Consider the following 23,331-nt stretch of genomic DNA (forward strand, 5'->3'; position numbering starts at 1 on the left):
TAGTTCTGCCACCATCTACATATAAGGCTCTTAGAATGCCTATGACTTACCTATGAATTACCCAATTGAGCACACCCTGTGCTCTGGTAGCTAAAAGAGTTAACACTTCCCACACTAGTATTTAAGAGTTATCACTGCCAAGCAACCTCTACCTCTTCTAAACAGGCAGTGAATTTGTGTAGAGCAATAAGGACAGTACTTATTACATTTTCAATTTAATATACAAGACATACATATATATGTACTTGACATATATAGCAAAACTTGTAAAATAAAAGATAAAATCCAGAATATAAATTTATGTACGAGATGTATAATCTGCGCCAAAGGAAATTGGCTTTGAAGATGGACAGCTCATCAATGTTGATTGATTTCCCAAACGTCTGATAATTTATTGCAAGCAATTACATCTTTCTAAAGATACTTTGTCACCTTTCCCCTCCTCTGGGACCCAAATGTGACCTAACTTTCTTGTGGAGTGTCACACGGACCCAATTTTATCATTAATATATCCAATACATATTTACAAGTCCCAAGATACCAAGCATCAATAGGTCCAGTGTAGTAGGTGAGCTGATACTCATTTCCTCACATTCCCTGCGTGACAGGCTGCTTTACTTGACATATGGGCTGCTCTTCATCATACTATTTATAAATGTGTGATTGATCACTAATTATATTGATTGTAAGTGTATTTGGAAATGGAAATATTTTATATATGCAATATTGCAAGCCATGGTCAAACAGATCATGTCTCTTTGTGTGAGACCTCACTGTGGCATCTGTTTATGGGAAGAATGGGGGTCAGTTTGTATATATAAGTGTGGGACTTGCTGGGTATAATAAAGTTTAACAGAAGTACAACATCAGAAAGCTGTTCACATTCTGGATCCACAACATATTTTCTACTATTCACCATGAATTCATTAGTTTCTGGAAAATGTTGGAGTTCTGTTGTCGCCTGACAGTTTAAAAAATACCCCATTCTCTACATATCACTTATTACATTTGTTGTTCATCACATTATCTGTGCTCCTCCTCCTTTTCTTTTCCTAAGACTAGGCACACCCTACAGGTTTTTTAGCTTATTAAATAGACTATCCTTCGGCCCAATATCACATTAGTGTGTACTTTTCAACGATGAACGCTTATCGTTCCAAAGCACATCTAATCAATTCATTTGATTTTGTAAACTGGACTATAATCTTCTTCAACGATGAAACAATGCTATTCCAATTCTGTAGAGTGTATGCACTCACGACCAGAAGTGTCCATAGATCTCTTGGGAGTGTGCAGAGTCACAATTTTTCAGTCGATGATTACAACAGATGACGAGCACAGATCTGAAGGTAAATCTTGTAAAACGTGTTTAGTGTGTACACATGAATTGGCATGCTGGTCGAGACTTTTTTTTTGCAGTCTTTGGTAAAATAGTTAAAGATGTTGCATCTGGATAAATTTTCTGTGTTGTGTACCCAGCTTAACTAGGAGGAAATATCTAACTATACCTGATGTATCTTTTCCTTAACTCGAATGGTGACATGAGTGGACCTGGCCTCATATTGACTCTCTCAGAATCTCTCAAATATGTTAAAAATATCCAGAAACTTTGAGTGTACGCTGAGAAATCTCTTACACTTCCCAAGTAGGGTGCAAATTTTTTCTTCCCCTGGGGCTCAGGAGATATTTTTAAACACTTAGATCCTGTAATAACACTGACCATGCCCCTAAAGGCCTCCCTCACACAAAGTCATGTCTTGGTGAGCATTTCATAATGAAGACAAACTATCAAATATATATTTTGTTTCAGATATGTCTGTCTATATTTTATTACATTTAGAAAAGGTCCAAGATGAGATTTCCAGAGTTGTTGGATCAGCACAACTTTCGTACAGCCAACGAGGACAAATGCCTTTTACAAATGCAGTTATACATGAAATCCAGAGGTTTTCTGACATTATCCCTCTTAATTTGCCCCATGAAACAACCAGAGATGTGACCTTTAAAGGATATGTCATTCCAAAGGTAAGAAATGTATATGCTCTATAATTGTAAAATTTGTATAATTTGCAATGATAAATTTTTACTTACCAATAAGGTTTTATGAATAAAAGTATTTGCGATGCTTACTGTGAGGCTTATGTGGCATTTGATGTAAGTTCAAAATGGAAGCTCAAAGTGCGCTCTCCATACTGCATATGCATATTTTAAAGGAGTGCGCCTGGGACTTTTGATCCCATTGCACCTATATATGTGTAGGGTGGTGGAATGGGGCATGAAATGGGCATTTTAACATAGCCCAAGTACATTAAGGACACGTTAACGCTTCTTACATGGTATGTAGAGTGGAAAACAACCACAGTTACATCTCTTAGGAGTCGCATCTATTAAGGCTATTTCCCCTGGTGTAAGATCCATGCTGATGATGATGATATGAGTGGGACTCCCTTTAAAAAGTAAAAACAGCTCTTGTGTTGCCAACGGATGCTAATATGGGCAAATTTGGGGGGACAAAATGTGTGGGGTCCACCAAAATCGCCTATACCAGCAATAGGCTATGACAGCAAGGACTGGTGCAACTATAGCTAGGAAATCAATAGGGTAGGGTTCCCCTGCCATAGTACTAACTGGCCCTATGCATGCAGACGTATTCCTTAGGGGGATTGAGCCCTTAAAAAATTAAAGCCGGACTAGGAATAACCAGCACTGCGATGATAGCACTAGGTCTATTCCTATACACCTGGGTGGTGAGTGAGAGTTAATAAATAAAGTGAAATGGTTAAATGATTATTTTTCTTCTGTGGTATACTACTGATCCCAACATGTCCATGTTGCCTGTAAGTGGTTTGTTGTGTGTGTTGTTAGTTACAATTTTCCTTGGTGCACTACAAGCACCAGCAACCCCATTACATAGAATCTTATGTATTGGGGCAGCACAATAGTGAGTTCCCTTACCAAACAAGGCTCTATCTGTGTGGAGTTTGTATGTGCTCCCTGTGTATTAATGGGTTTTCATCGGGTGCTCTAGTTTCCTCCAACACTCTCTAGATACAAACATGGAAGGTTAATTGATTACTGAGTAAAAAATGGACTCTAGTGTATGTGCACTTGTGTGTTAGGGATTTTAGACTGTAAGCTTCAATGGGGCAGGGACGGATTGGATTTACGAATATCCTCTGTATAGCGCTGCGTAATATGGCAGTACTATAGAAAATAAATGACAATAAATAAATGTTGGCCTACTATTTGCAGATTGATGGCCTAGTTGAACATATCATACATTTAAGGCAATGTGAGAAAATTATGAGAAAACCTGGTACATGTTCTGCCATCTCCTTTGCAGTCCATGAGGTTCCCCAAGCTTCATCCAATATTTCACCAGTCACACTGCTAAAAGCATAAGGCTATCTACATTTGAGATAATCGTGGGAGAAACTGTTATGATCTGCCTTATATCTTTGTGTGCATTTTACCCTGTGTTATGATTTGCCTTGTTTCCCTGTGTGCTTATTACCCTGCAGTACCTGTGATCCTCCAGAGGTGCTGCTGTTTGGCCTTTTCCTACCATCAGGGGTTTTGCCTCTGAGAGGACCAAAGTTGCTTATATTATTTCTCTCCTCTCTGATTAAGCCATGGCCGGGCATCTCCCCTCTGGAAACGGGATGATTCTACGCTCAAGGATTCCTCCACCATCATTATGAATTTTCATAAAGTATTTAATGAGCCCGGCCGTGTTTCCTCCGCCGTCTCCAGCCTATTAGTTCTCTGTCAAGGTTTCACTTACTGCTGGGCAATATACCGTGCAGTTTCAAACTTTGGTCTCAGAACTTTGCTGGACAATGAGGCCCTGATAGTCACGTTTTGGCAGGGTTTAAACAACCACATTAAGGATGACCTGGCCTTCCGTGAGCTTCCGTCTAGTCTTGACGATTTAATCTCTCTTTGTGTTAAGGTGGACATCCGCCACAAGGATGTACTCAAGAACAAAAACGGGGTCGGCGTTCCTTTCTTCACCTAGCACCTCAATTCCAGTCTCCTGCAGTTTCTCCTGAGAAACCCGTGCAATCTGGCAGGGTTTCTCTGATAAAATCAAGGATGCTTTGTCTTAAGGGTAACCAGTGACCTTAGTTTCTCTAATTTTATTATGTAATAGAGTAGATATCAGAGCTCTTCTGAGAAAGAGAATACTAGACCTTTATCTATTCGATCATCTCCTCGAGTTCAATCTTCTAGTCAGTTGGATGAACCTATGCAAGTGGGTCATTCTCGTTTGACTCCTGAGGAAAGAGAGAAGAGAATCAAGAATAAACTCTGTCTGTATTGCGTGGATGCTGGACATGTTCTTTTGTTCTAAAAGGTCGGGAAATGTCAGACCTTAGCTTGTTCAGGAGAGGTCAGGCTGGGGGCTCTTCATCACTATTTGAATTTTTCTTTTGATCGAATTTGTTAATTTCCTGTCAGTTTACATTGGTCTTCAGAGACTGCTCATACTACGGCATTATTGGATTCAGGAGCTGCAGGAAATTTTATTTCTTTACATCTTGTTAAACAGCTGGCTCTCCCTACTATGCTTTTGGAGAACTCTATTACGATTACTGGTATTGATGAAGCTCGTCTCACCAACGGTTCTATTCAGCTCTGCACCAAGCCACTTTGTCGACACTACTTTCATTGTTCTACCTTTGGCTACTAGTCCGATTGTTCTATGTTCAACATGGCTTCATCTTCACTCACCACAACTAGATTGGTCTTCTTCTCAGATTATTGCATGGGGGAAAGCATGTACAAAGAGCTGTCTTACCCAAGTTAAGCCTTTGAGAACTCTTCATGCATCAGACTCTAATATGTTGTTGCCACCACAATATTCTTTATTTGCTAAAGCTTTTAATAAATCCAAATCATAGTCCATTAGATTGTCCCATTGATCTAATTCCATATAAATGCCACCCAGAGGACGTGTCTATCCATTATCATTACCTGAAACTGAGGCTACTACTAATTACATTAAGTAAAATCTACCTTCTACCTCTCCAGCTGGAGCTGGGTTCTCTTTTGTAAAGAAAAATGGAACACTCCGTCCCTGTATTGATTATAGAGGTTTGAATAATATCACAGTAAAAAAAACAATATTCTATTCCATTAATTGATGAGTTATTTGATCGTATCAAGGGTGCCAATTTTTTTTCTAAATTAGACATTCGAGGAGCATAGAATCTTATTAGAATACGAGCTGGAGATGAATGGAAGACTGCATTTAACACACGAGATGGCCATTATGAATATCTTGTTATGCCCTTTGGTTTGTGCAATGCGCCTGCAGTTTTCCAGTTATGTTATTTAATTTTTCCGTGACTTGTTGTATTCGTCTGTAGTGGTGTACCTTGATGACATACTATTTTTTTCTAAGGATCTCCAGTCTCATCGCCTCCAAGTCGCTGAAGTTCTTTCTCGCTTACGGAAAAATAATTTGTATTGTAAACTGGACAAATGCTGTTTTGAAGCCTCTGAATTACCATTTTTAGGGTATACTGTGTCTGGAACTGGGCTACGGATGGATCCAGAAAAGGTTCAAGCTATTCTGGAATGGCCTTGTCCTAATACACTTTTTGGGTTTTGCCAATTATTACAGACAATTTATTTCTGGATATTCTACTAATTTGGCTCTATTAGTGGCTCTTACCAAAAAAGGTGTTGATACTCAACATTGGCCTCCAGAAGCCCTCAAAGCATTTTCTTTTCTTAAGAAGACTTTTTCTGCTGCCACTGTTCTAAAGCAACCTGACCTCTCTTTGCCAATTTTTCTTGAAGTTGATGCATCTACAATGGGAGTTGGAGCTGTCCTTTCACAGAAGTCTATTCAGAGGAAATTTCATCCTTCTGCTTCCTTTTCTCATAAATTTTTTAAAGCAGAGAGGAATTATTCCTTTGGGGATAAAGAATTATTGGCTATTAAATTAGCGTTGAATGGCGCTATTTGTTTGAAGGGGCTTGACATATTGTTACGGTGTTTACCTATCACAAAAATCTCCTTTATCTTCAATCAGCTCAATGCCTAAATTCTCGTCAGGCTCGTTGGTCGCTTTTTTTTTTCACGCTTTAATTTACATGTTACATTTAAGTCTGGACTCAAGGATAAGAAAGCTGATGCATTGTCTCGAGCTTTTGATCATATTGAAACTGAGAATTTTTTGGATCGCCCCATTTTGGACCCAAAGTGTGTAAATGCCATTACTTTGTCCAAGAATCCTACTCCTTCTCCGATAAAAATGTTTGTTCCTCTCAGTTTACGGATAAGAATATTGACTTGGTTTCATGCCTCATGTTTTGCTGGACATTTGGGAATTCTAAAGACTTTTGAAATAATTTCTCGACAAAATTAGTGACTCAAATTTCAATCTGATGTTAAAGAGTTTGTACCCACTTGTGCAGTCTGTGCCCAACATAAGGCTCCTCGTCAATCTCCTTTGGGTCTTCTTCAACCTCTTCCTGTGCCTTCTAAACCATGGATTCATATTTCAATGGATATTATTACTGATGTACCTACTAGCAAGAATTGTAATACCATCTGGGTGCGTTTTTCCAAAATGGCACATTTTCTTCCTTTGGTTAGTTTGCCTTCATCTGCTATTTTGGCCCAAAATTTTGCAAAAGAGATTTTTCGTCTTCATGGTTGCCCCTCTGATTGTTTCAGATAGAGGGGTTCAATTTGTGTCTAAGTTTTGGAGATCTCTGTGTCATCCTTTGGGCATTCGGTTATAGCTTTCTTCTTCATACCATCCTCAGACCAATGGGCAAACAGAAAGGGTTAATCAAGATTTGGAATCTTTTCTTAGGATTTTTTCATCTACTAACCAAGAGAATTGGGTCGATATGTTACCATGGACTGAATTTGTGCATAATAATGCTTTTCATTAATCAACTTCTGCAACTCCGTTTTCCATCGTTTATGGCATACATCCTCGAATTCCTGAGTTTTCTGCCTTGCCATCTACTCAGGTTTCAGCTGTTAATTTATTGAGGCAGGACTTTCTTTCTATATGGGCAAAAGTCCAAAGAGCATTGAAGAAATCATCCTCTCTATATAAATTATTTGCAGATAAGGAACGTAGAGCTGTGCCTCCGTTGAAAGTTGGTGATAAGGTCTGGTTGTCGACAAAGAATATTCATCTTAGAGTTCCTTGTATGAAATTTGCACCTCGTTATATTGGCCCTTATAGGATCTCTCAAATTATTTCTCCAGTGTGTTTTAAGCTTCAACTTCCTTCAGCCCTTCGGATTACTAATATCTTTCATATTTCTCTCATGAAACCTGTGGTCATAAATCGATATTCTTCTCCTATTGCCACTCATGCTCATCCTAAGATTCAACAAACCGAAGATCAACCAGTTATTGGATTCCAAGTAATCTAGAGGGCTGTTTAAATACCTAGTTGACTGGAAAGGTTTTGGACCCAATGAGAGATCTTGGGTACGAGCATCGGATGTCAACACACCTCTTCTATTGAAATGATTTCATACCAAATTTCCGATGAATCCTGGCCCTAGGTGTTCGGTGACCACCTTTAAAGGGGGTGTTATGTGCGTATTGTCGCTAACCAATAACGATTGTCGAACCTCGATTTGTGTTTCCAAAGCTCAAAGATTTATTCGTAATAAGTAGAATAATATGCTCAAGCGAAGTAATAGTAAATACAGCCGTAACTTATCGCAGGCGCTCTAGATCCAGTGCAGTCATTCAATCCTGAAGTCTGGGGACAAGATGTCTGCACTCTGAATCACAAGCTGCTGCTTATATACACATTCAAATACAGTAATACAATGAAGATGGTATAGCTTGCATCTATTGGTCCAGGTCTCAGGAATGTCCAAGGGGTTGTCAATCATTGGCTGGTTCATCCTAAGGAATCCAAAGGAGGGGGTCATCTCTGCAGGGGGTATGCTCTGCTCTTCCCGCCAGGATTCCTTAGTCTTAAGTAGTTCATAATTCCCTATCATTCATAACTTGTGTATGCACTCTGCGATTCCCTCGCAGAGTGAACCAAACAGTAGGATATGTAACAAGGTTCATTATGATACCACTCATGATGTGATTCCTTCAACCTGTTCCATGTATTTCACTAATATGCATGTAACTCTGATATAACATATAAATACTACTATATTTCGACATAACTGACTATGTGTTGCAACTACCATTAATGTGTACTATTTTATAAGTATGCGTGTTTGTGCGAATGTATGGTAAAAGACCAATTACTGTTGCTGCCACGTGTAGTGGATGCGTACGCCCTTTCACGCCGTAGCGTGCCCTTGTACGTCGATGCATCCCATACGCATCTTTTCAGACAGAGACAACCAAGTTTGCTAGACTTTAATTGAAATGACTTTATCCAATTTGCTGACTTCGACAGCTCCACCCTTTGATAGTGTACTAAACTATCACCCAATCACCGTTTCAAGTTCAGGATTATACAATACTTCTTCACAGACCATGATCTCGGTATCTGGTACCACCCTTTCAGTCTCTTTCTCAGTGTTACTCCTATGAGACTGTTTTCCACACTTCAACACAGTAGGATCACATTTGACAACTAAACCAATTGCTAAGATGACACCCAGTATAAGGAGAAGGAGCTTACCTACACTAGCAACCATTTCCTGTACCCACTCCCCCAGACTGGAGATCCATTTTACAGGGTTCAACCACGAGAACCAACCCGCCACCTTTTCCCCGACCTCATATAACGAAGAATTATGGCTCTTTCGAAATTCCCATTTCAGCTGTAAAATTTCATCCATCTTCCGGTCTATAACCTCTTTAGGGTCATCCGTATTATTAGTAATGTACGTGCAACATTTGACACCGAACTGGGTGGCCAGTGTCACACAGTACCCACCAGTAATAGAGGTGAGATAATTTAGTACCAGTCCATGTTGCACCAACTCCTTCTTGTACGCTTGTAGCTCCCTTCCAGTATACCTGAAATTGTCATCATACATCTCAGTGATATTATCTATTAATTTAGCTAGGTCTTGGATATATTTAAAGTTCAATGTTCCCCGAGCTGTCCTGGTGAGATCTAGAGCAACCATAACTTGGAAACCAGCAGTTTCACTAATCTATTTTGTAGCTATGGGTTCCTCACCGGGAATCATATTTCTCTTGCCACGGTGTTCATACTGTGTGTGTATGTATGGTGGTGATGTAGTCTTGTGAATACCAACCATTTCTTCATGAGTAATAGTCATGATTTAAGGAACCAGTTTAGCTAAGAAACACAAGCCTTTGGAACTCGGAGTCACCCATGAATAAGCTTTCCTCCCACAAACAAAATACACATCATCAGGGAGATCATAAGGAGCAGTATGCCCATGAATTATATCACACAGAGTTTTGATAAAACTACCCATGCCTAGTGTCTCCATTTGTTCTAGACACGTGTCGGCATTAATGACATTTTTACATTTATCTGTAGAGACTTTTCCAATGGATACCTTCTTATGTTTGGTTATACGCCCTAATTTGTGACCTCCATCAACATTCCTGCCTAGTGGTGACCTTGTTAGTCTCCCTCTAAAATGAGTGTGGCGAGCCATTGTCTGATCTGATAGGTCAGCCTCCCAATTCTCCAGGCGCTTTCCATGAGATATGTTTAAGCACAGCAAAGATCTGCCTATGGAGTATTGTCGAAGCGTCAGACTAGGGGACCTAGTGTTATTGTACCTCCCTTCTATGGCCCTCCCACCCCTCAATTCGAGTACTTCAGATATGTTTAGAGGGAATGGCACTAGTCCTATATTATGCTGCCCTTGAGGCACGTGAGAGCACACCCAACACTCGATTTGGTTTAGTACCTTACCCACCAGGGAGTGATAATCCTCCAAAGGATGCCCGCCTATATTCAGAGTACTTCGGGACTGGCATCGTTGGATGCATCTCTCTTCAACTAGGGAGTCGCAAAACTTGCAGATACAATACTCATCAGACAATAGCCCCTCACACTGCCTCCGAGTTCCTGAGCTAGCAGACCTTTTCATAACCCCTGGACCAAGCTTGATAATGGGCTGCTCTGAGTATCCTATTAACTTTTCTTCGGCCTCCATTTCATCAGTATCACTCCCAGAACTCTCCTCCGTCCTCCATCCTCCTTCACAAAAATAGAATGTCCTAGAAAGAGTAAAAACAAGGAAAATACTGGAACAAAAGAAAAACAAAAACCGCCACTCCATCGCTGGAAAGATAGTTCTGAGGCAACGTCTCTGGTTCAGGTATCTCAACTGCAGACTTTAGGTCTCCTGGAACAGGCTCACAAGTGACAGCTCTATGTCGTCGGTCTTAGTTTTATCTTGCACTTTCTTCGGATTATGGACTCTCCTGCAGTGGGTGGAATGGACCCAAGTGTCTCTCTCTGCAACCTTCAGTGATGTAGTACTGGTCAGCAGCACTTGGTACGGGCCTTCCCAACGGTCTGTTAAACAACCTGAACGTAAGAAATTGCGGATCATAACATAGTCTCTAGGTTCAACATCATGACAGTTCGTCTCTGGCATACCAGGTGACAGCATTTTTAGTTTTTTGTTGTTGTTGTTTTAGCTGTCTACTCATTCTTATAAGATATTGTACAGTCACTTCATTACTACACTTCAAGTCGTCTTGTGGACTCACGATCAAATGAGGTTGTCGTCCGAACAGTATCTCAAAGGGGGACAGATTAAGAGGAGGTCTAGGAGTGGTTTGAATGCTATGGAGGACCAACGGCAAAGCCTCAGGCCATGCCAACCCAGTTTCAGCCATTATCTTACCCAGATTGTTCTTTATAGTACCGTTTACTCTCTCTACCTTACCACTGGCTTGTGGTCGGTAAGGGGTGTGAAGTCTGCTACTGATTCCCATGAGTTTACACATATTTTGGAAGATATCACCCGTAAAATGGGTACCCCTATCACTTTCAGTGATTCTAGGGATACCGAACCTACACACAAAGTCTTGTACAATTTTCTTTGCAGTGAACACAGCAGTATTAGTGGCTGCCGGATATGCTTCTACCCAACCGAAAAACACATCAATACACACTAACACATACTTTAAATTCCTGCACGGTGGTAATTGGATATAGTCAATTTGTATTACCTGGAAAGGTCCGTCTGTAGGAGGGATGTGGGATGGCTCAGTTGGAATAGTTTTCCCAACATTTTTCCTCAAACAAGTGAGACATGACATTGCTTTCTTACCAGCCTGAGAGGAAAATCCGGGAGCACACCAGTATGCTTTCACCAGTTTGCACATACCTTCTTTACCCAGGTGAGTCAGGCCGTGTGCTGCTTCAGCCAGGCTTGGATAGTATGTTCGGGGAGCTACAGGCTTACCTTGTCCATCCCTCCAGAGTCCTGAGGACTCTTGACCACATCCCTTCGCCTTCCAGACCGCCTTTTCCTGCAGGGAACACAAATCTTGCATTTCAATTAATTTCTGCGTGTCTAATGTCTGAAAAACCATGATAGTCTCGGTCGATATAGTCATAGGTTGCCCTGCTGCCCATTTAGCAGCTTCGTCTGCCCTGTTGTTGCCCAATGACACTGGGTCTTCTTCAAAGGTATGGGCTTTGCACTTTATGACGGCTACTGTTCTGGGTAACTGTATCGCTGTCAGAAGTCCTTTTATGTGTTGTGAGTGTGCCACTGGTGTACCTGCTGCTGTCGTAAAGCTTCTAAGACACCAAAGGGCCCCAAAATCGTGCACTACCCCGAAGGCGTACCTAGAGTCAGTATATATATTGGCTGATTTACCCTCTGCCAATTCACACGCTCTCCTTAGTGCTAATAGTTCCGCCACCTGGGCTGAGTGAGGTGGACCAAGGGGTTCAGCTTCTACCACATCCTGATCGTCTACAACAGCGTAACCAGTACATAGCTCTTCTGTCTCTGTCTGTCTATGGCAACTTCTGTCTGTATAAAACGTAAAATCTACATTTTCTAAGGGGGTGTCACGTATGTCCGGCCTTGCAGTAAAGGTCTGATTCAGGTGTTCCATACAATCATGCGTGTCAGTATTCTTGCCTAACTCATCATCAACCAGGGTCTCCTCACCTCCCACCCTTTGTGTCTCTAGAGACACATACGGAAGGTATGTAGCTGGATTTAAGGTGCTACATCATTTGATGCTGATGTTTGAGGGTGCCATCAGGGCTAGTTCCCACTTTGTGAATCTAGCTGAAGAAACATGTCTGGTTTGGGCTGAATTTAACAGAGCTGATACAGCATGGGGTATATAGATAGTTGAATTATGTCCTAATACTACGTCCTCGCTCTTACTCACCAGAAGAGCCGTTGCTGCTAAACTTCTGAGACATGTTGGGAGTGATCTTGCCACATTGTCTAATTGTGCACTGTAGTATGCTACCGGTCTGCTAGCGTCACCATGTTTCTGTGCGAGGACACCTGCTGCACAACCATCAGCTTCTGTACAAAATAGCTCAAAAGGCTTTTCATAATCAGGTATTCCCAATAAAGGTGCTCTCATCAGACTATCTTTAAGATTAAAGAACGCTTGCTCTGACTCTTCTGTGTGTACAACACGTTCTGGTTTTGAGGAAGAGACTAGCTCCTGCAATGGTAATGCCAGAATAGAAAAACCTGGGATCCAGGATCTACAGTATCTACAGTATCCACACATCCCCAAGAAAGTACGGATCTGCTTCTGGCTCTGCGGCAGAGTCATGTGTTGTATGGCCTCAATTCTGTCGGTTGTCAGGTGTCTTAGCCCCTTAGTGAGGCAGAAAATAAAAGAATTCCCAACAATAGTAATAATGTCCCAGAGGTTTTCACAAGTAATTATATTATGCACATATAATAACTATCAAGACGATTGTTTAACCACGTGGCAAATCTACCGGAAGTTCGCGTACGCACACCAGGAAATACACATACGCTAAGCACTGCAATACTGTTAAAACGCACGACAGTAAAAAGAAACAGTTTTCTCTTTTGTCCCTAGGTTCTAGTTAGCGTGCCCTAGATAATGCAAAACGGACATTCGGTTTCACAACACAGAGTAAAATTCAGGTTTTGAACACCATGCGTTCTTACCCGTTTATGACACGTCTCCACCCTTTGTTGCGGAACCTGAAATCCGTTGGTCTTGCGTATCATCGGCAACGAAACCTCCAAAGCTCACGAGCCCCCAAATTGTTATGTGCATATTGTCGCTAACCAATAACGATTGTCGAACCTCGATTTGTGTTTCCAAAGCACAAAGATTTATTCGTAATAAGTAGAATAATATGCTCAAGCGAAGTAATAGTAAATACAGCCATTACTTATCGCAGGCGCTCTGGATCCAGTGCAGTCATTCAATCCTAAAGTCTGGGGACAAGATGTCTGCACTCTGGATCACAAGCTGCTGCTTATATACACAATCAAATACAGTAATACAATGAAGATGGTATAGCTTGCATCTATTGGTCCTGGTCTCAGGAATGTCCAAGGGGTTGTCAATCATTGGCTGGTTCATCCTAAGGAATCCAAAGGAGGGGGTCATCTCTGCAGGGGGTATGCTCTGCTCTTCCCGCCAGGATTCCTTAGTCTTAAGTAGTTCATAATTCCCTATCATTCATAACTTGTGTATGCACTCTGCGATTCCCTCGCAGAGTGAACCAAACAGTAGGATATGTAACAAGGTTCATTATGATACCACTCATGATGTGATTCCTTCAACCTGTTCCGTGTATTTCACTAATATGCATGTAACTCTGATATAACATATAAATATTACTATATTTCGACATAACTGACTATGTGTTGCAACTACCATTAATGTGTACTATTTTATAAGTATGCGTGTTTGTGCGAATGTATGGTAAAAGACCAATTACTGTTGCTGCCACATGTAGTGGATGCGTACGCCCTTTCACGCCGTAGCGTGCCCTTGTACGTCGATGCGTCCCATACGCATCTTTTCAGACAGAGACAACCAAGTTTGCTAGACTTTAATTGAGATGACTTTATCCAATTTGCTGACTTCGACAGGGGGGTACTGTCACACTCCACTCCCAGAGTGCCTCTGCCCAAGCCTCTGAACACTGACTGCCACTTTATTTCTGTTCCTAGTGCAGACTATTGGTCTTGGTCTGCACCTGTGATTATTACACCTGTGTGCTGCTCAGTTCTGCTATTGGTCAGTCTCCCTTTATAAGGTCCCTCCTTTCATCTTTACATTGTTGGTTCTTCAAGTCATACCTGTTGTATTCTGATGTCTCTGTTACCTGTTCAACAATCCGTGGTAAGCTGCTACTTCATCTCTGCTGTGTGTTCATCACTGCTGTATGTTGGAATTCCTCGATCTCTGCATACCTTTTCCACTGCTCGTGGTAAGCGCTATGATCCACACCTGTTACCTATTCGGCCTGCATTGCTGACTACTGTTACCTGTTACACAATCCGTGGTAAGATACTATTCATCGCTGCTGTGTGTTTCATCACTGCTGTATGTTGGAATTCCTTGATCTCTGCATACCTGTTTCACTACCGATGGTAAATGCTATGATTCACTCTGGTATCTACTTTGCCTGCAATACTGACTACTGTCTTCTGGTTTCATAATCCGTGAAAAGCTGTATTTCATCGTGGCTGTGTATGTGTGGACTTTGCTCATTCCTGTGCCTCAATTCTATTACTAGTAGAGACTTTGATTATTTCATGTGCAGCCTGTATTATTCAATGTTGCTGACAATTTCTCCTCTTGCATGTCTTCAAGATCATCGGTAGCAAATTACTCAAGTCTTCATTGAACTCTTGTACTAATATTTATAATAAATGGTAATCTTTGTTACCACCACTTGATGTCCAAATTGGATCATACTACTGTTATGTAACCTGTTCTCTAAACTATCACACTGGGAGCTTCTCTGGAGGGTCGAGACCTGCAAGGTGAAAGCCGCAGAAGTCCATATTCCCTTGCGGGAATCCCTTGGGAATCCCTTTGTTATTCTCTGCGCCTCCAGGGAAGTTTAGTCAATACCCATTGTGACAGCAGGATCTCACTCAGTTATTCATGAGCTAACCTGACACATTGCCAATGCCCTGTCCAGGTCTTTTGATCCTTCGGATTCCTGCCATTTGGACATCAGACCTATCATCAGTACTTTGAAAATTGTGACTTTGACTAATTTTCCAATTAAGACACCCCCTATTTGATGCTCTTTTGTGGAGACCCATCTTCATCTCAGACTGTTAGCTTGGGCTCACGATTTCATATTTGCTGGCCATGCTGGGGTTAAGAAGACCATTGCACTTTTGTCCCACAGCTATTGGTGGTCTTCCTTGACTGCTGACGTTCACAAGTATGTTGCAGTCTGTGTGTGCTCGTCACAAGACATATAAGCGTCCCCCAGCCCGGCTTCTTCTTCTACGTCCTGTTCCAGACTCTCCTTGGGCAAGCATCAGCATGGACTTTATTACTGACCTCCCAAATAGCCATGGCTTCAATACTATTTGGGTGGTGGTCGATTGTTTCTCCATATGGGAACACTTTGTCCATCTTAAGAGGTTGCCATCGGCTGCCGAACTAGTCAACCTTTTCATCAAAAACATTTTTTGTATTCATGGTTTCTCCTGGAGATAATTTCTGATAGGGGTGTACAGTTTATTTCTAGATTCTGGAGATCCTTTTGCAATAATACTAGGAATCAAGCTAAAATTTTCCCCGTGATATCATCCCCAGACCAATAGTCAAACTGAGCGGGTCAACCAGGATTTGGAAACGTTCCTCAGTTGTTACTGCTTCGATCACCTATCCTCCTGGAGTGATTATCTACCTTGGGCATAGTTTTCACATAATATCCATCAACATGAATCCTTCGGAGTGACTCCTTTCTTATCCATTTTTGGCAGACACCCATTACTTCTCACCTTTTCGGAAGCTTCCAGTGCATTGGTACCTGTAGCTCAAGAAATGGTCTGAGACTTTTTGAAAATTTGGACTCAAGTACGGTCTAAGCTCTTACAATCCTCGGAACGGCACAAGCTCTTTGCTGACTGTCATCGTAGGAAGATTCCAGTTCTTCACGTAGGGGATAAGGTCTGGCTATCCACACGCAACTTCAGACTCAAGCTGCCATCTATGAATTTCACTTCTATATATATATTGGTCCTTTCCGCATCTCCCAAATTATTACCGCGGATACCTATAAGGTCCTTTGCTGCCTCCTTCACTCCGTGTACATAATTCAATTCACATCTTCTTACCAAAACTGTTGGTTCTTAATGAATTCTCAGTCTCTGCATCCTCCTATTAAGACGACTCTGGGTGATGAATATGAGGTTGAACGCATCTTGAGGTCACTATCTATTCGCGGAAAGACTCAGTTCCTCGTCCACTGAAAAGGTTATGGCTCTAAAGAGAGGTCTTGGGTGGATAAAGACCTACATGCTCCCCACCTGCTGTCTAAGTGCTTAAAGAGTCAGATTTTCAACTCTTCTTCTTCAGGGGAAGGGGGTACTGGCAGCCGCCTGACATTAGGTGACACTAGATGCAGGAGACGAGTGCCTGCGCTTACCCGACAGCCGCGTCCCGTTCCCTAGCAATGGGACCTCCCTTATTTGCTTGCATGCTATGTGTGTGCATGCTAAGCTGACCCGCTTAGCAACGGGACGCTCTCCACGCTCACCTGCTGGCGATCAGCGTGTCTGACTGCCGAATCTCCTTCACCCAGTCAGGGTCCACCTTACTCTTTATATAGCGTCCTCTGGCACCATTAGGGTGCCAGAATATTGGTTCACTCCCTACTTCAGCGTCTCTTGTTACTTCTGATCCAGTATTCTTTGGTTCTGACTCGACTTGCTCCCTACTATTCTCCTGTGTTACGATTCGGTACCTTGTTGCTCGGCTTGACCTGACTACTCTCTGGATTCTCCCTGCTCATTTGGCTTTGACCTGGACTGCCTGTCTACTACTGTTGCTACACCGGTACACTGTCCTGGAGAACCACGACCTGAGTACTCTCTGCAGCTAGGCCCAAACTCCCTTGTGGGGGTCCCTGGTGAATACCGGTCATTCGTTACAATCCATGCCTCCCGGTTCAGTTACGCTAATACCGATTAGGGCCCATCCCTCAATTCCATGACATCAGTCTGATTGAGGAAATCTAAGAAATGGAAGAGTGTTTGTTTTATTGTATTGTTGCACACTGTTGAGTCTTTGACCCAGGAAACAAAGTTCTGTTGCATGTTACCTACACAAGAGACCAAGCTGTTGGCTGAATTGCGGGTCCTTTTGAAGTTCTATGTAGAGTTGGAAAAGTAGACTATGAGGTTTTTCCACGTGGGATAAAACAAATGTATCATATAAACCTTTTGAAGACCTGTAAAGAGCAGTGAGCCTTGTTTATACAACCATGTAGGGGTGTGTTTGTTGACAATGTTTTTTTCCCACCAGGGGTCATTGGTTGATAACCATTTTATAGGCTCCAGGAAGGATTGTAATGACCAAAGACATTCAATATATGCTAAGGCTATAAATAAATGAGTCCACAAGTGAACAGTGAATTTCCATTCCACTGGTGCCACTGTCGGATGGAAGTACTTGCTTTGTATGGACTTTCACAAGATGTACAGCGTTACGATATAAAATGCCTACACCATGTCATGGATGGATTTACTTCTCGACCTGTTTAGATCCACCAAGTATATTTTTACCCTGGTTCTCACAAACGGATATTGTAAGATCAAGATAGCTGGATAAGCGGAGTACAAAACAGACTTTGCCACCCCCATTGAGCTTTATCAATTCATAAGGGGCCTGGTTCATTAATGATCTTAACTTGAGAAGCTTCTTATTTCATTTTCCTGGACAAAACCATGTTACAATGCAAGGGGTGCAAATTAACATTCTGTTTTGCACATAAGTTAAATACTGCCTGTTTTTCCATGTAGCACACAAATATCAACTTTAAATTTTAGTGTACAAATAAGCTATCAAGTATTTGTGTGCTACATGGAAAAACAGTCAATTCTTCCACATCGCTGCAAAAATGACCAATGTCGAGTGGTTTTGTGGGACAGAATGTAAGTCATCTGGATAAAAAACTGTGCTTGGCTCATATTGTGAGAGGTTCACAACAGATGATTATGTCAGCCTAATGAAATGTGTTCTGGGGAAACATGAAACCTAGGGGTAAATTATAGGAAACAGCCATTTCTTTATAAAATCTTTGAGCAATGCTCCTGTGGTACAATGGAAGAGCCTTTGTTTTTGGTTTAAATCCCATTTACTTCCTTTATACAGATGTGTTTTTCATCCTAGGGAACCTTAATAATCCCATTACTGTCATCTGTATTGAGAGACAAAACACAATTTGAGAAACCAGATGAATTTTACCCAAATCATTTTCTTGACAACAAAGGAAATTTTATAAAGAAAGACGCCTTTATGCCATTCTCTGCAGGTACTCTATGTCTTCTCTTTGTGAAATTTAATATTATTTTTACTATATCAATGACAGCACATAATGGTGTTCCAAGGTGAATAATACAGAAATAATTACTGTCTTGTTAGTTCAGTAACTAAAAGTAAAAGACAAAATCTAATTATATATCTAATTGATTTAATATAATAATTATGCTACTTATCTATCCTGTCTTAGGTCACAGAGTCTGTGCTGGAGAAACTCTCGCAAGAATGGAGCTCTTCATCTTTTTTACAAGCCTTTTACAGAAATTCACATTCCGGTTACCCCCAGGCGTTAGTTATGTTGATCTGTCTCCTGGAGGTGGATTTACAAATGTACCAAAAAAGCACATGATATGCGCTGTGCCTCGCTTTTAAAATACATTTAGAGCGCATGTCAGATACAATAGCTGTACAAATTACATAGCTAATGCTATCAATATTCACTATAACATCAGTAGTTACATAATAATTATTGACAATCACATTTATTTCACATTCACATTCACCTATGTGACTAGCTCAATATCAAAATTATTGAATTTTTTTTTTATTCTAAATATTACCAATATTTGTAATTCTTCAGTGTTATCAGTGACATATTAGCTATGTTAAGGGTGCAGAGATTGTATGTATGTTATCATCTCAAAATTTCTAAAGCCTTTTGTGTACTTATAGTAGCAACTTTAACTATCAGGTTTTATACATATAGGGTTGTACTTGTGATTATAAAAATCACATTTTAACTATGTTTTTTTTGTAGTGATTATAAATGAAATATAATGGTTGCTTGTTTTAAATGAAATCTGTTTTTGACATATTAAGCCTGCATGATGCATTGGGGTGACTTGTTGGTGTAAAATGTAAGAGAAGTTGTATGGGTATTATTGGATAAGAAAATTAAATATAAAGTTAAACTTAAAGCTGCAATTTCATAAAACAATTATGTGTGTTACTTTTTTTTATGTGTGTTTATGTTTGGTGTTATACTTCATATTGAAGTTTCTGTTAATAATTTACAGTTTCCAAAGTTTCTTATGTCTGCCATGGCAACCACAATCATATGGCATAAGGTTTCTTGAGCAGAGAGGCTATTGTATATCCCTCTTTTCAGCATAATCTTTCATAGCCCATTCCCCCTCTGCCTTCTACCATCATATACATGGAAGGAAGACTCTGATTTAAAAAGATTAGTTGACCCTTTCCTCGCGAATGAGCTTGAATGCTGAACTGCAAATTCATCCAGCAGAGAGTCTCTGCTTTGCAGTTGCAGCTAATTTAGTCTCTCCTAAAGAGCAACAACATATAGTATTCTCAGTAATGTGAACATATGCCAAGTAAAAAAACATAATATACAATGTTAAATCAAAACAAAGTGGGCCTTATTTAGAATTGAAAAGAACATTGTATAAAACAACATTGGGTTTAGCCACTTCTAACCAATCGGGATGCTTTCCCATGCCTGACCAATGAGACCAAAGCCCCTCCGCTTGGTTAAGTGCTAGAATTGCTTCATGAGATGTTCACCTTTAGCAGCCACCTTTCTGAGGAATTTGTTATGTTCCACAGTACGCAGTTGCCCCAAGGAATTAGCTCGGGTAGTAACATTTGTTGGTCCAGCGTTCGCCTGTTGGAGTGGAGGAAACACAGTAGAAGGTAGAAAGCAACCAGTATGTATTTGGCAAAACTCAGAGTCAGACAGGCAGGGGTTTAGGAGTGGAAAAGATAGCAGAATTATTTAAACAAGTCAAGGGTCTGGGCACCTAGTGATATGAGAGCAAATCTGTTTAATAAAGTCAAGTGTAAATAGTGGAGAAGACAGCAAAATCCTTAAAATAATCCGGGTCAAATATAAATAGACAGAATCAGGTCATTACACAATGGCACACTGTATCAAACAGGAACTACCACCAGCATTGGTATGCTGCCAGAAAGAGGTTTAAAAAGGCAGCAACACCAATCAGAAACTGCAGGGTAATTAGCTGCTTGAGTGTGATAAATAATAGAACAGCTGCCAGACTGGGAGCTGAAGGGATATTTGCTGCTATTTACCTAGCAACCAGCTGAATCAGTAAATGACAGGAATGATCTTACACATAGTTGCAGAAGTAATGCAGATGACAAATAAAACCAATAGGGGAGATACTATTTCTTAACAGATACAAAGTAGAATTTATTTAATATAATTAATTTAAGTCTAAGGTTTCATTGAGCCAGTCTGGATTTAGTGTATCAAGGCTATAACTCCAGAATACAGAATTTCTTAAAGCGGTCTCCATCTCTTTGTGTGTCTTTCACTTGTTCAGTCATTATTATTTTTAGTGCTTCAGCATTACTCCCATAAAAACAATTAAAGTGTCTTGAGATAATATGTATTGGTGATTTATTCACAATGTTTCTATGATGTTACAAGAAATGGGTTCTCAGTGGGCGAATAGTACGACACACATATTGGCAATGACATGTACGTTCAAGTAGATGTAATTTGTGTCACAAATAATAAAGTGTACTATCTTATGTATTTCACCATTTTATTGGTATTTAAAGCGCAAGTTTTATGTTTAAAATATTTACATTTACAGTAAGACATGAAGTTCTCTGCAACAGTAATAGTCCAAAGGTTTTTCTGGCAACCAAAATAAGTCATGCAAAACTATATTATTTATATGATCCCAAATTTTCTGTTAACAAAAAATGGTACTTTCAAATTTTGCAAGTTTTTCGACTTTTATTAAAAATCACTATTGGTCATTCTGATAGCACAGTATTAAGAACCGGGTCTACTTTTTAAATAGAAATTAAGTTTTTGTTAATTCTTTTCACATTATATGATCCACTATTGAATTTAGACATAAAGGGTAAAAGGCTATCAATCTTCTTTGGAATTCTCTTTAATTTTTGCTACCTTCTTAACGGACATCTCTGTTTAACTTTAATAATTCTTCATAGGTAACTTTCAAAACATCCCTGGGATATTTTCCCTCCGATTCCCTATATTAAGTCACTAACTTGTTTCTCAAACACTTTCGCTTTTTTTTAAGCATTGTCTGTTGGAGATATTTGTAAGTCAAGGATGAAAATACTGCAAGTGAAATACAAGTGTGTGTTAACCTCCACACTCTGTGTGGATGTTTGTATCTAATCTCCCTCCACCGAGAGGGTGAGATCGAGAAAGTTTATAGAAGTAGTGCTAAAAGTATGTGCTGCAAACAGCTTATTATTTTTTAAGTGTGAAACAAATGTATCAATTGAAAGCGTGTCACCATCCTAATTAAGAGTCAAATCATCATTGTAATGCCCATAAAGCAGTAGGTTCACCTGAACTCGCTCTAGTGATATTAAATAATTCTTAAGACATTTTCATATGCAGCCTTTTTTCAATTAGTATATATGACAATATTATATTAATTGTTTTATGTCAGTTTAATAGAAAGTTGTGAATTTGTTAGAACACAGATCAATGGGTCTATGTTTTTTTGATGCATTAAGGATAGACACCAAAATTATAGAATCTTGTACTTCAAAATGGACAGCCCCTAAGCATGAATTTGGTTGTTGTGGTTCAGCCCTAATCACAAGTTAATAAAATAAAATATGAAACTATAAATGGCCACTCCTTCATGAGAGGAGTAAATCTAAAGTATCCGGATAACTTATATCAAGAGGTTACCTAACTATGCTGTGTATAGGAAGTGCAGATCATTTATGTAAATCCATGCAAAATATATATAACAAAGTTCCCGAGATTTTACACAGGAAGATTTGATATTAAAAATTAAAATAAAAAAATCAATTATCCATAAAAAAATCAAATATCCATAAATCTCTAATAAAGGAATAATGCTTCTGTCTGTTATTGACAATTCAGCTATATATCAGATTAGAGAACAGTGCGTATCCGAAAGGGATCCGAGCACTGTTCGGATATTTCCGGCGGGCAAAAAATGAAAACGAGGCTCTGTCGTAACCTGTAATACAATAAATACAGGTTACGCAAGTAGCGTAGCACATGCGCAATGCGCTACGTTAATTGCGTAAGCGCTAGATACAGTATTATGTGATTTCCCCACTAGCGTGGGAAAATACCATAATACAGTAGTTAGCTCTTACGCAAACAGCGTAAGAGCATTGCGAAACGGACCTCCTACTAGGTAGGAGGTGTTTGCGGCGGCTCCTGGTTTTTTTTATTTTTTATCTTCAAGCAACACTAAATAGTCGGGATGTACAAATATGTGCCCCTTCTGGGCGAAGAGTTCCTGTTGGCAAAGATTCCCTTATGGAGGTACAAATGGCTGGGACTGGGGCAAGCCGGCAAGATGGATTTACAAATAATAAGTGACATTGGAGCAAGAAAGAAGGCATCATCGGTAAGTATTTGGGTTTTATTATTTTGATAAATACTTGTGGTTTAAAAGAGGGTGGTTAGTGTCTTTATTGTGGGTTTTATTATTTTTAATAAATGTATGTGGTTTATAAGAGGGTGTTGTGGCTTTGTAAACTTTTTTCTTTGTGGAACTACAGGGCCCAGCAAGCCAGGGATGTCAGGGCATGTTGGCACTTGTGGTTCTCCAAGTGCCAACATGCCCTGGCTGCCGTGGGTATGCTGATGCTTGTAGTTATACAAGCACCAGCATGGCCACACTGTTTTTGGCAACCTGGCTGGCTGGGACTTGTAGTTCCACAAACAAAATTGGTGTCAGTTTTTTTTTTTTACTACTTTACACCGTATTACCCTACTACCCACAGCCCAGGGGTGGTAGGAAGAGCCCTAGTGCTATCAGCACTGGGCTGGTTCTTTCTAGGGGGGGGGGGCGCTCGTTTTTTTCAGCAGACCCCACTCCCTAGGGAATCCAGCCCAGCGCTGAACAGTCTAGGGTTGGTTAGTCATT

The 23,331-nt window shown here is 40.3% G+C and overlaps 1 protein-coding gene across 1 annotated transcript in view; it reads left to right on the forward strand.

The window, feature by feature from the left end:
• Window positions 1–20,973, forward strand: part of LOC142143413 (cytochrome P450 2K1-like) — a 45,497-nt gene extending 24,524 nt beyond the window's left edge. Inside the window, exons 7-9 of the mRNA XM_075201246.1 lie at window positions 1,841–2,025; window positions 18,299–18,440; window positions 18,639–20,973. Coding sequence (XP_075057347.1) covers window positions 1,841–2,025; window positions 18,299–18,440; window positions 18,639–18,820 — 509 coding nt within the window. The 3' untranslated portion in view covers window positions 18,821–20,973. The remainder of the gene's footprint in view (window positions 1–1,840; window positions 2,026–18,298; window positions 18,441–18,638) is intronic.
• The last annotated feature ends 2,358 nt before the right edge of the window (window positions 20,974–23,331 follow it).

This window comes from Mixophyes fleayi, chromosome 3, assembly GCF_038048845.1.
Source record: "Mixophyes fleayi isolate aMixFle1 chromosome 3, aMixFle1.hap1, whole genome shotgun sequence".
In the NCBI taxonomy this organism is placed as follows: domain Eukaryota; kingdom Metazoa; phylum Chordata; class Amphibia; order Anura; family Limnodynastidae; genus Mixophyes; species Mixophyes fleayi.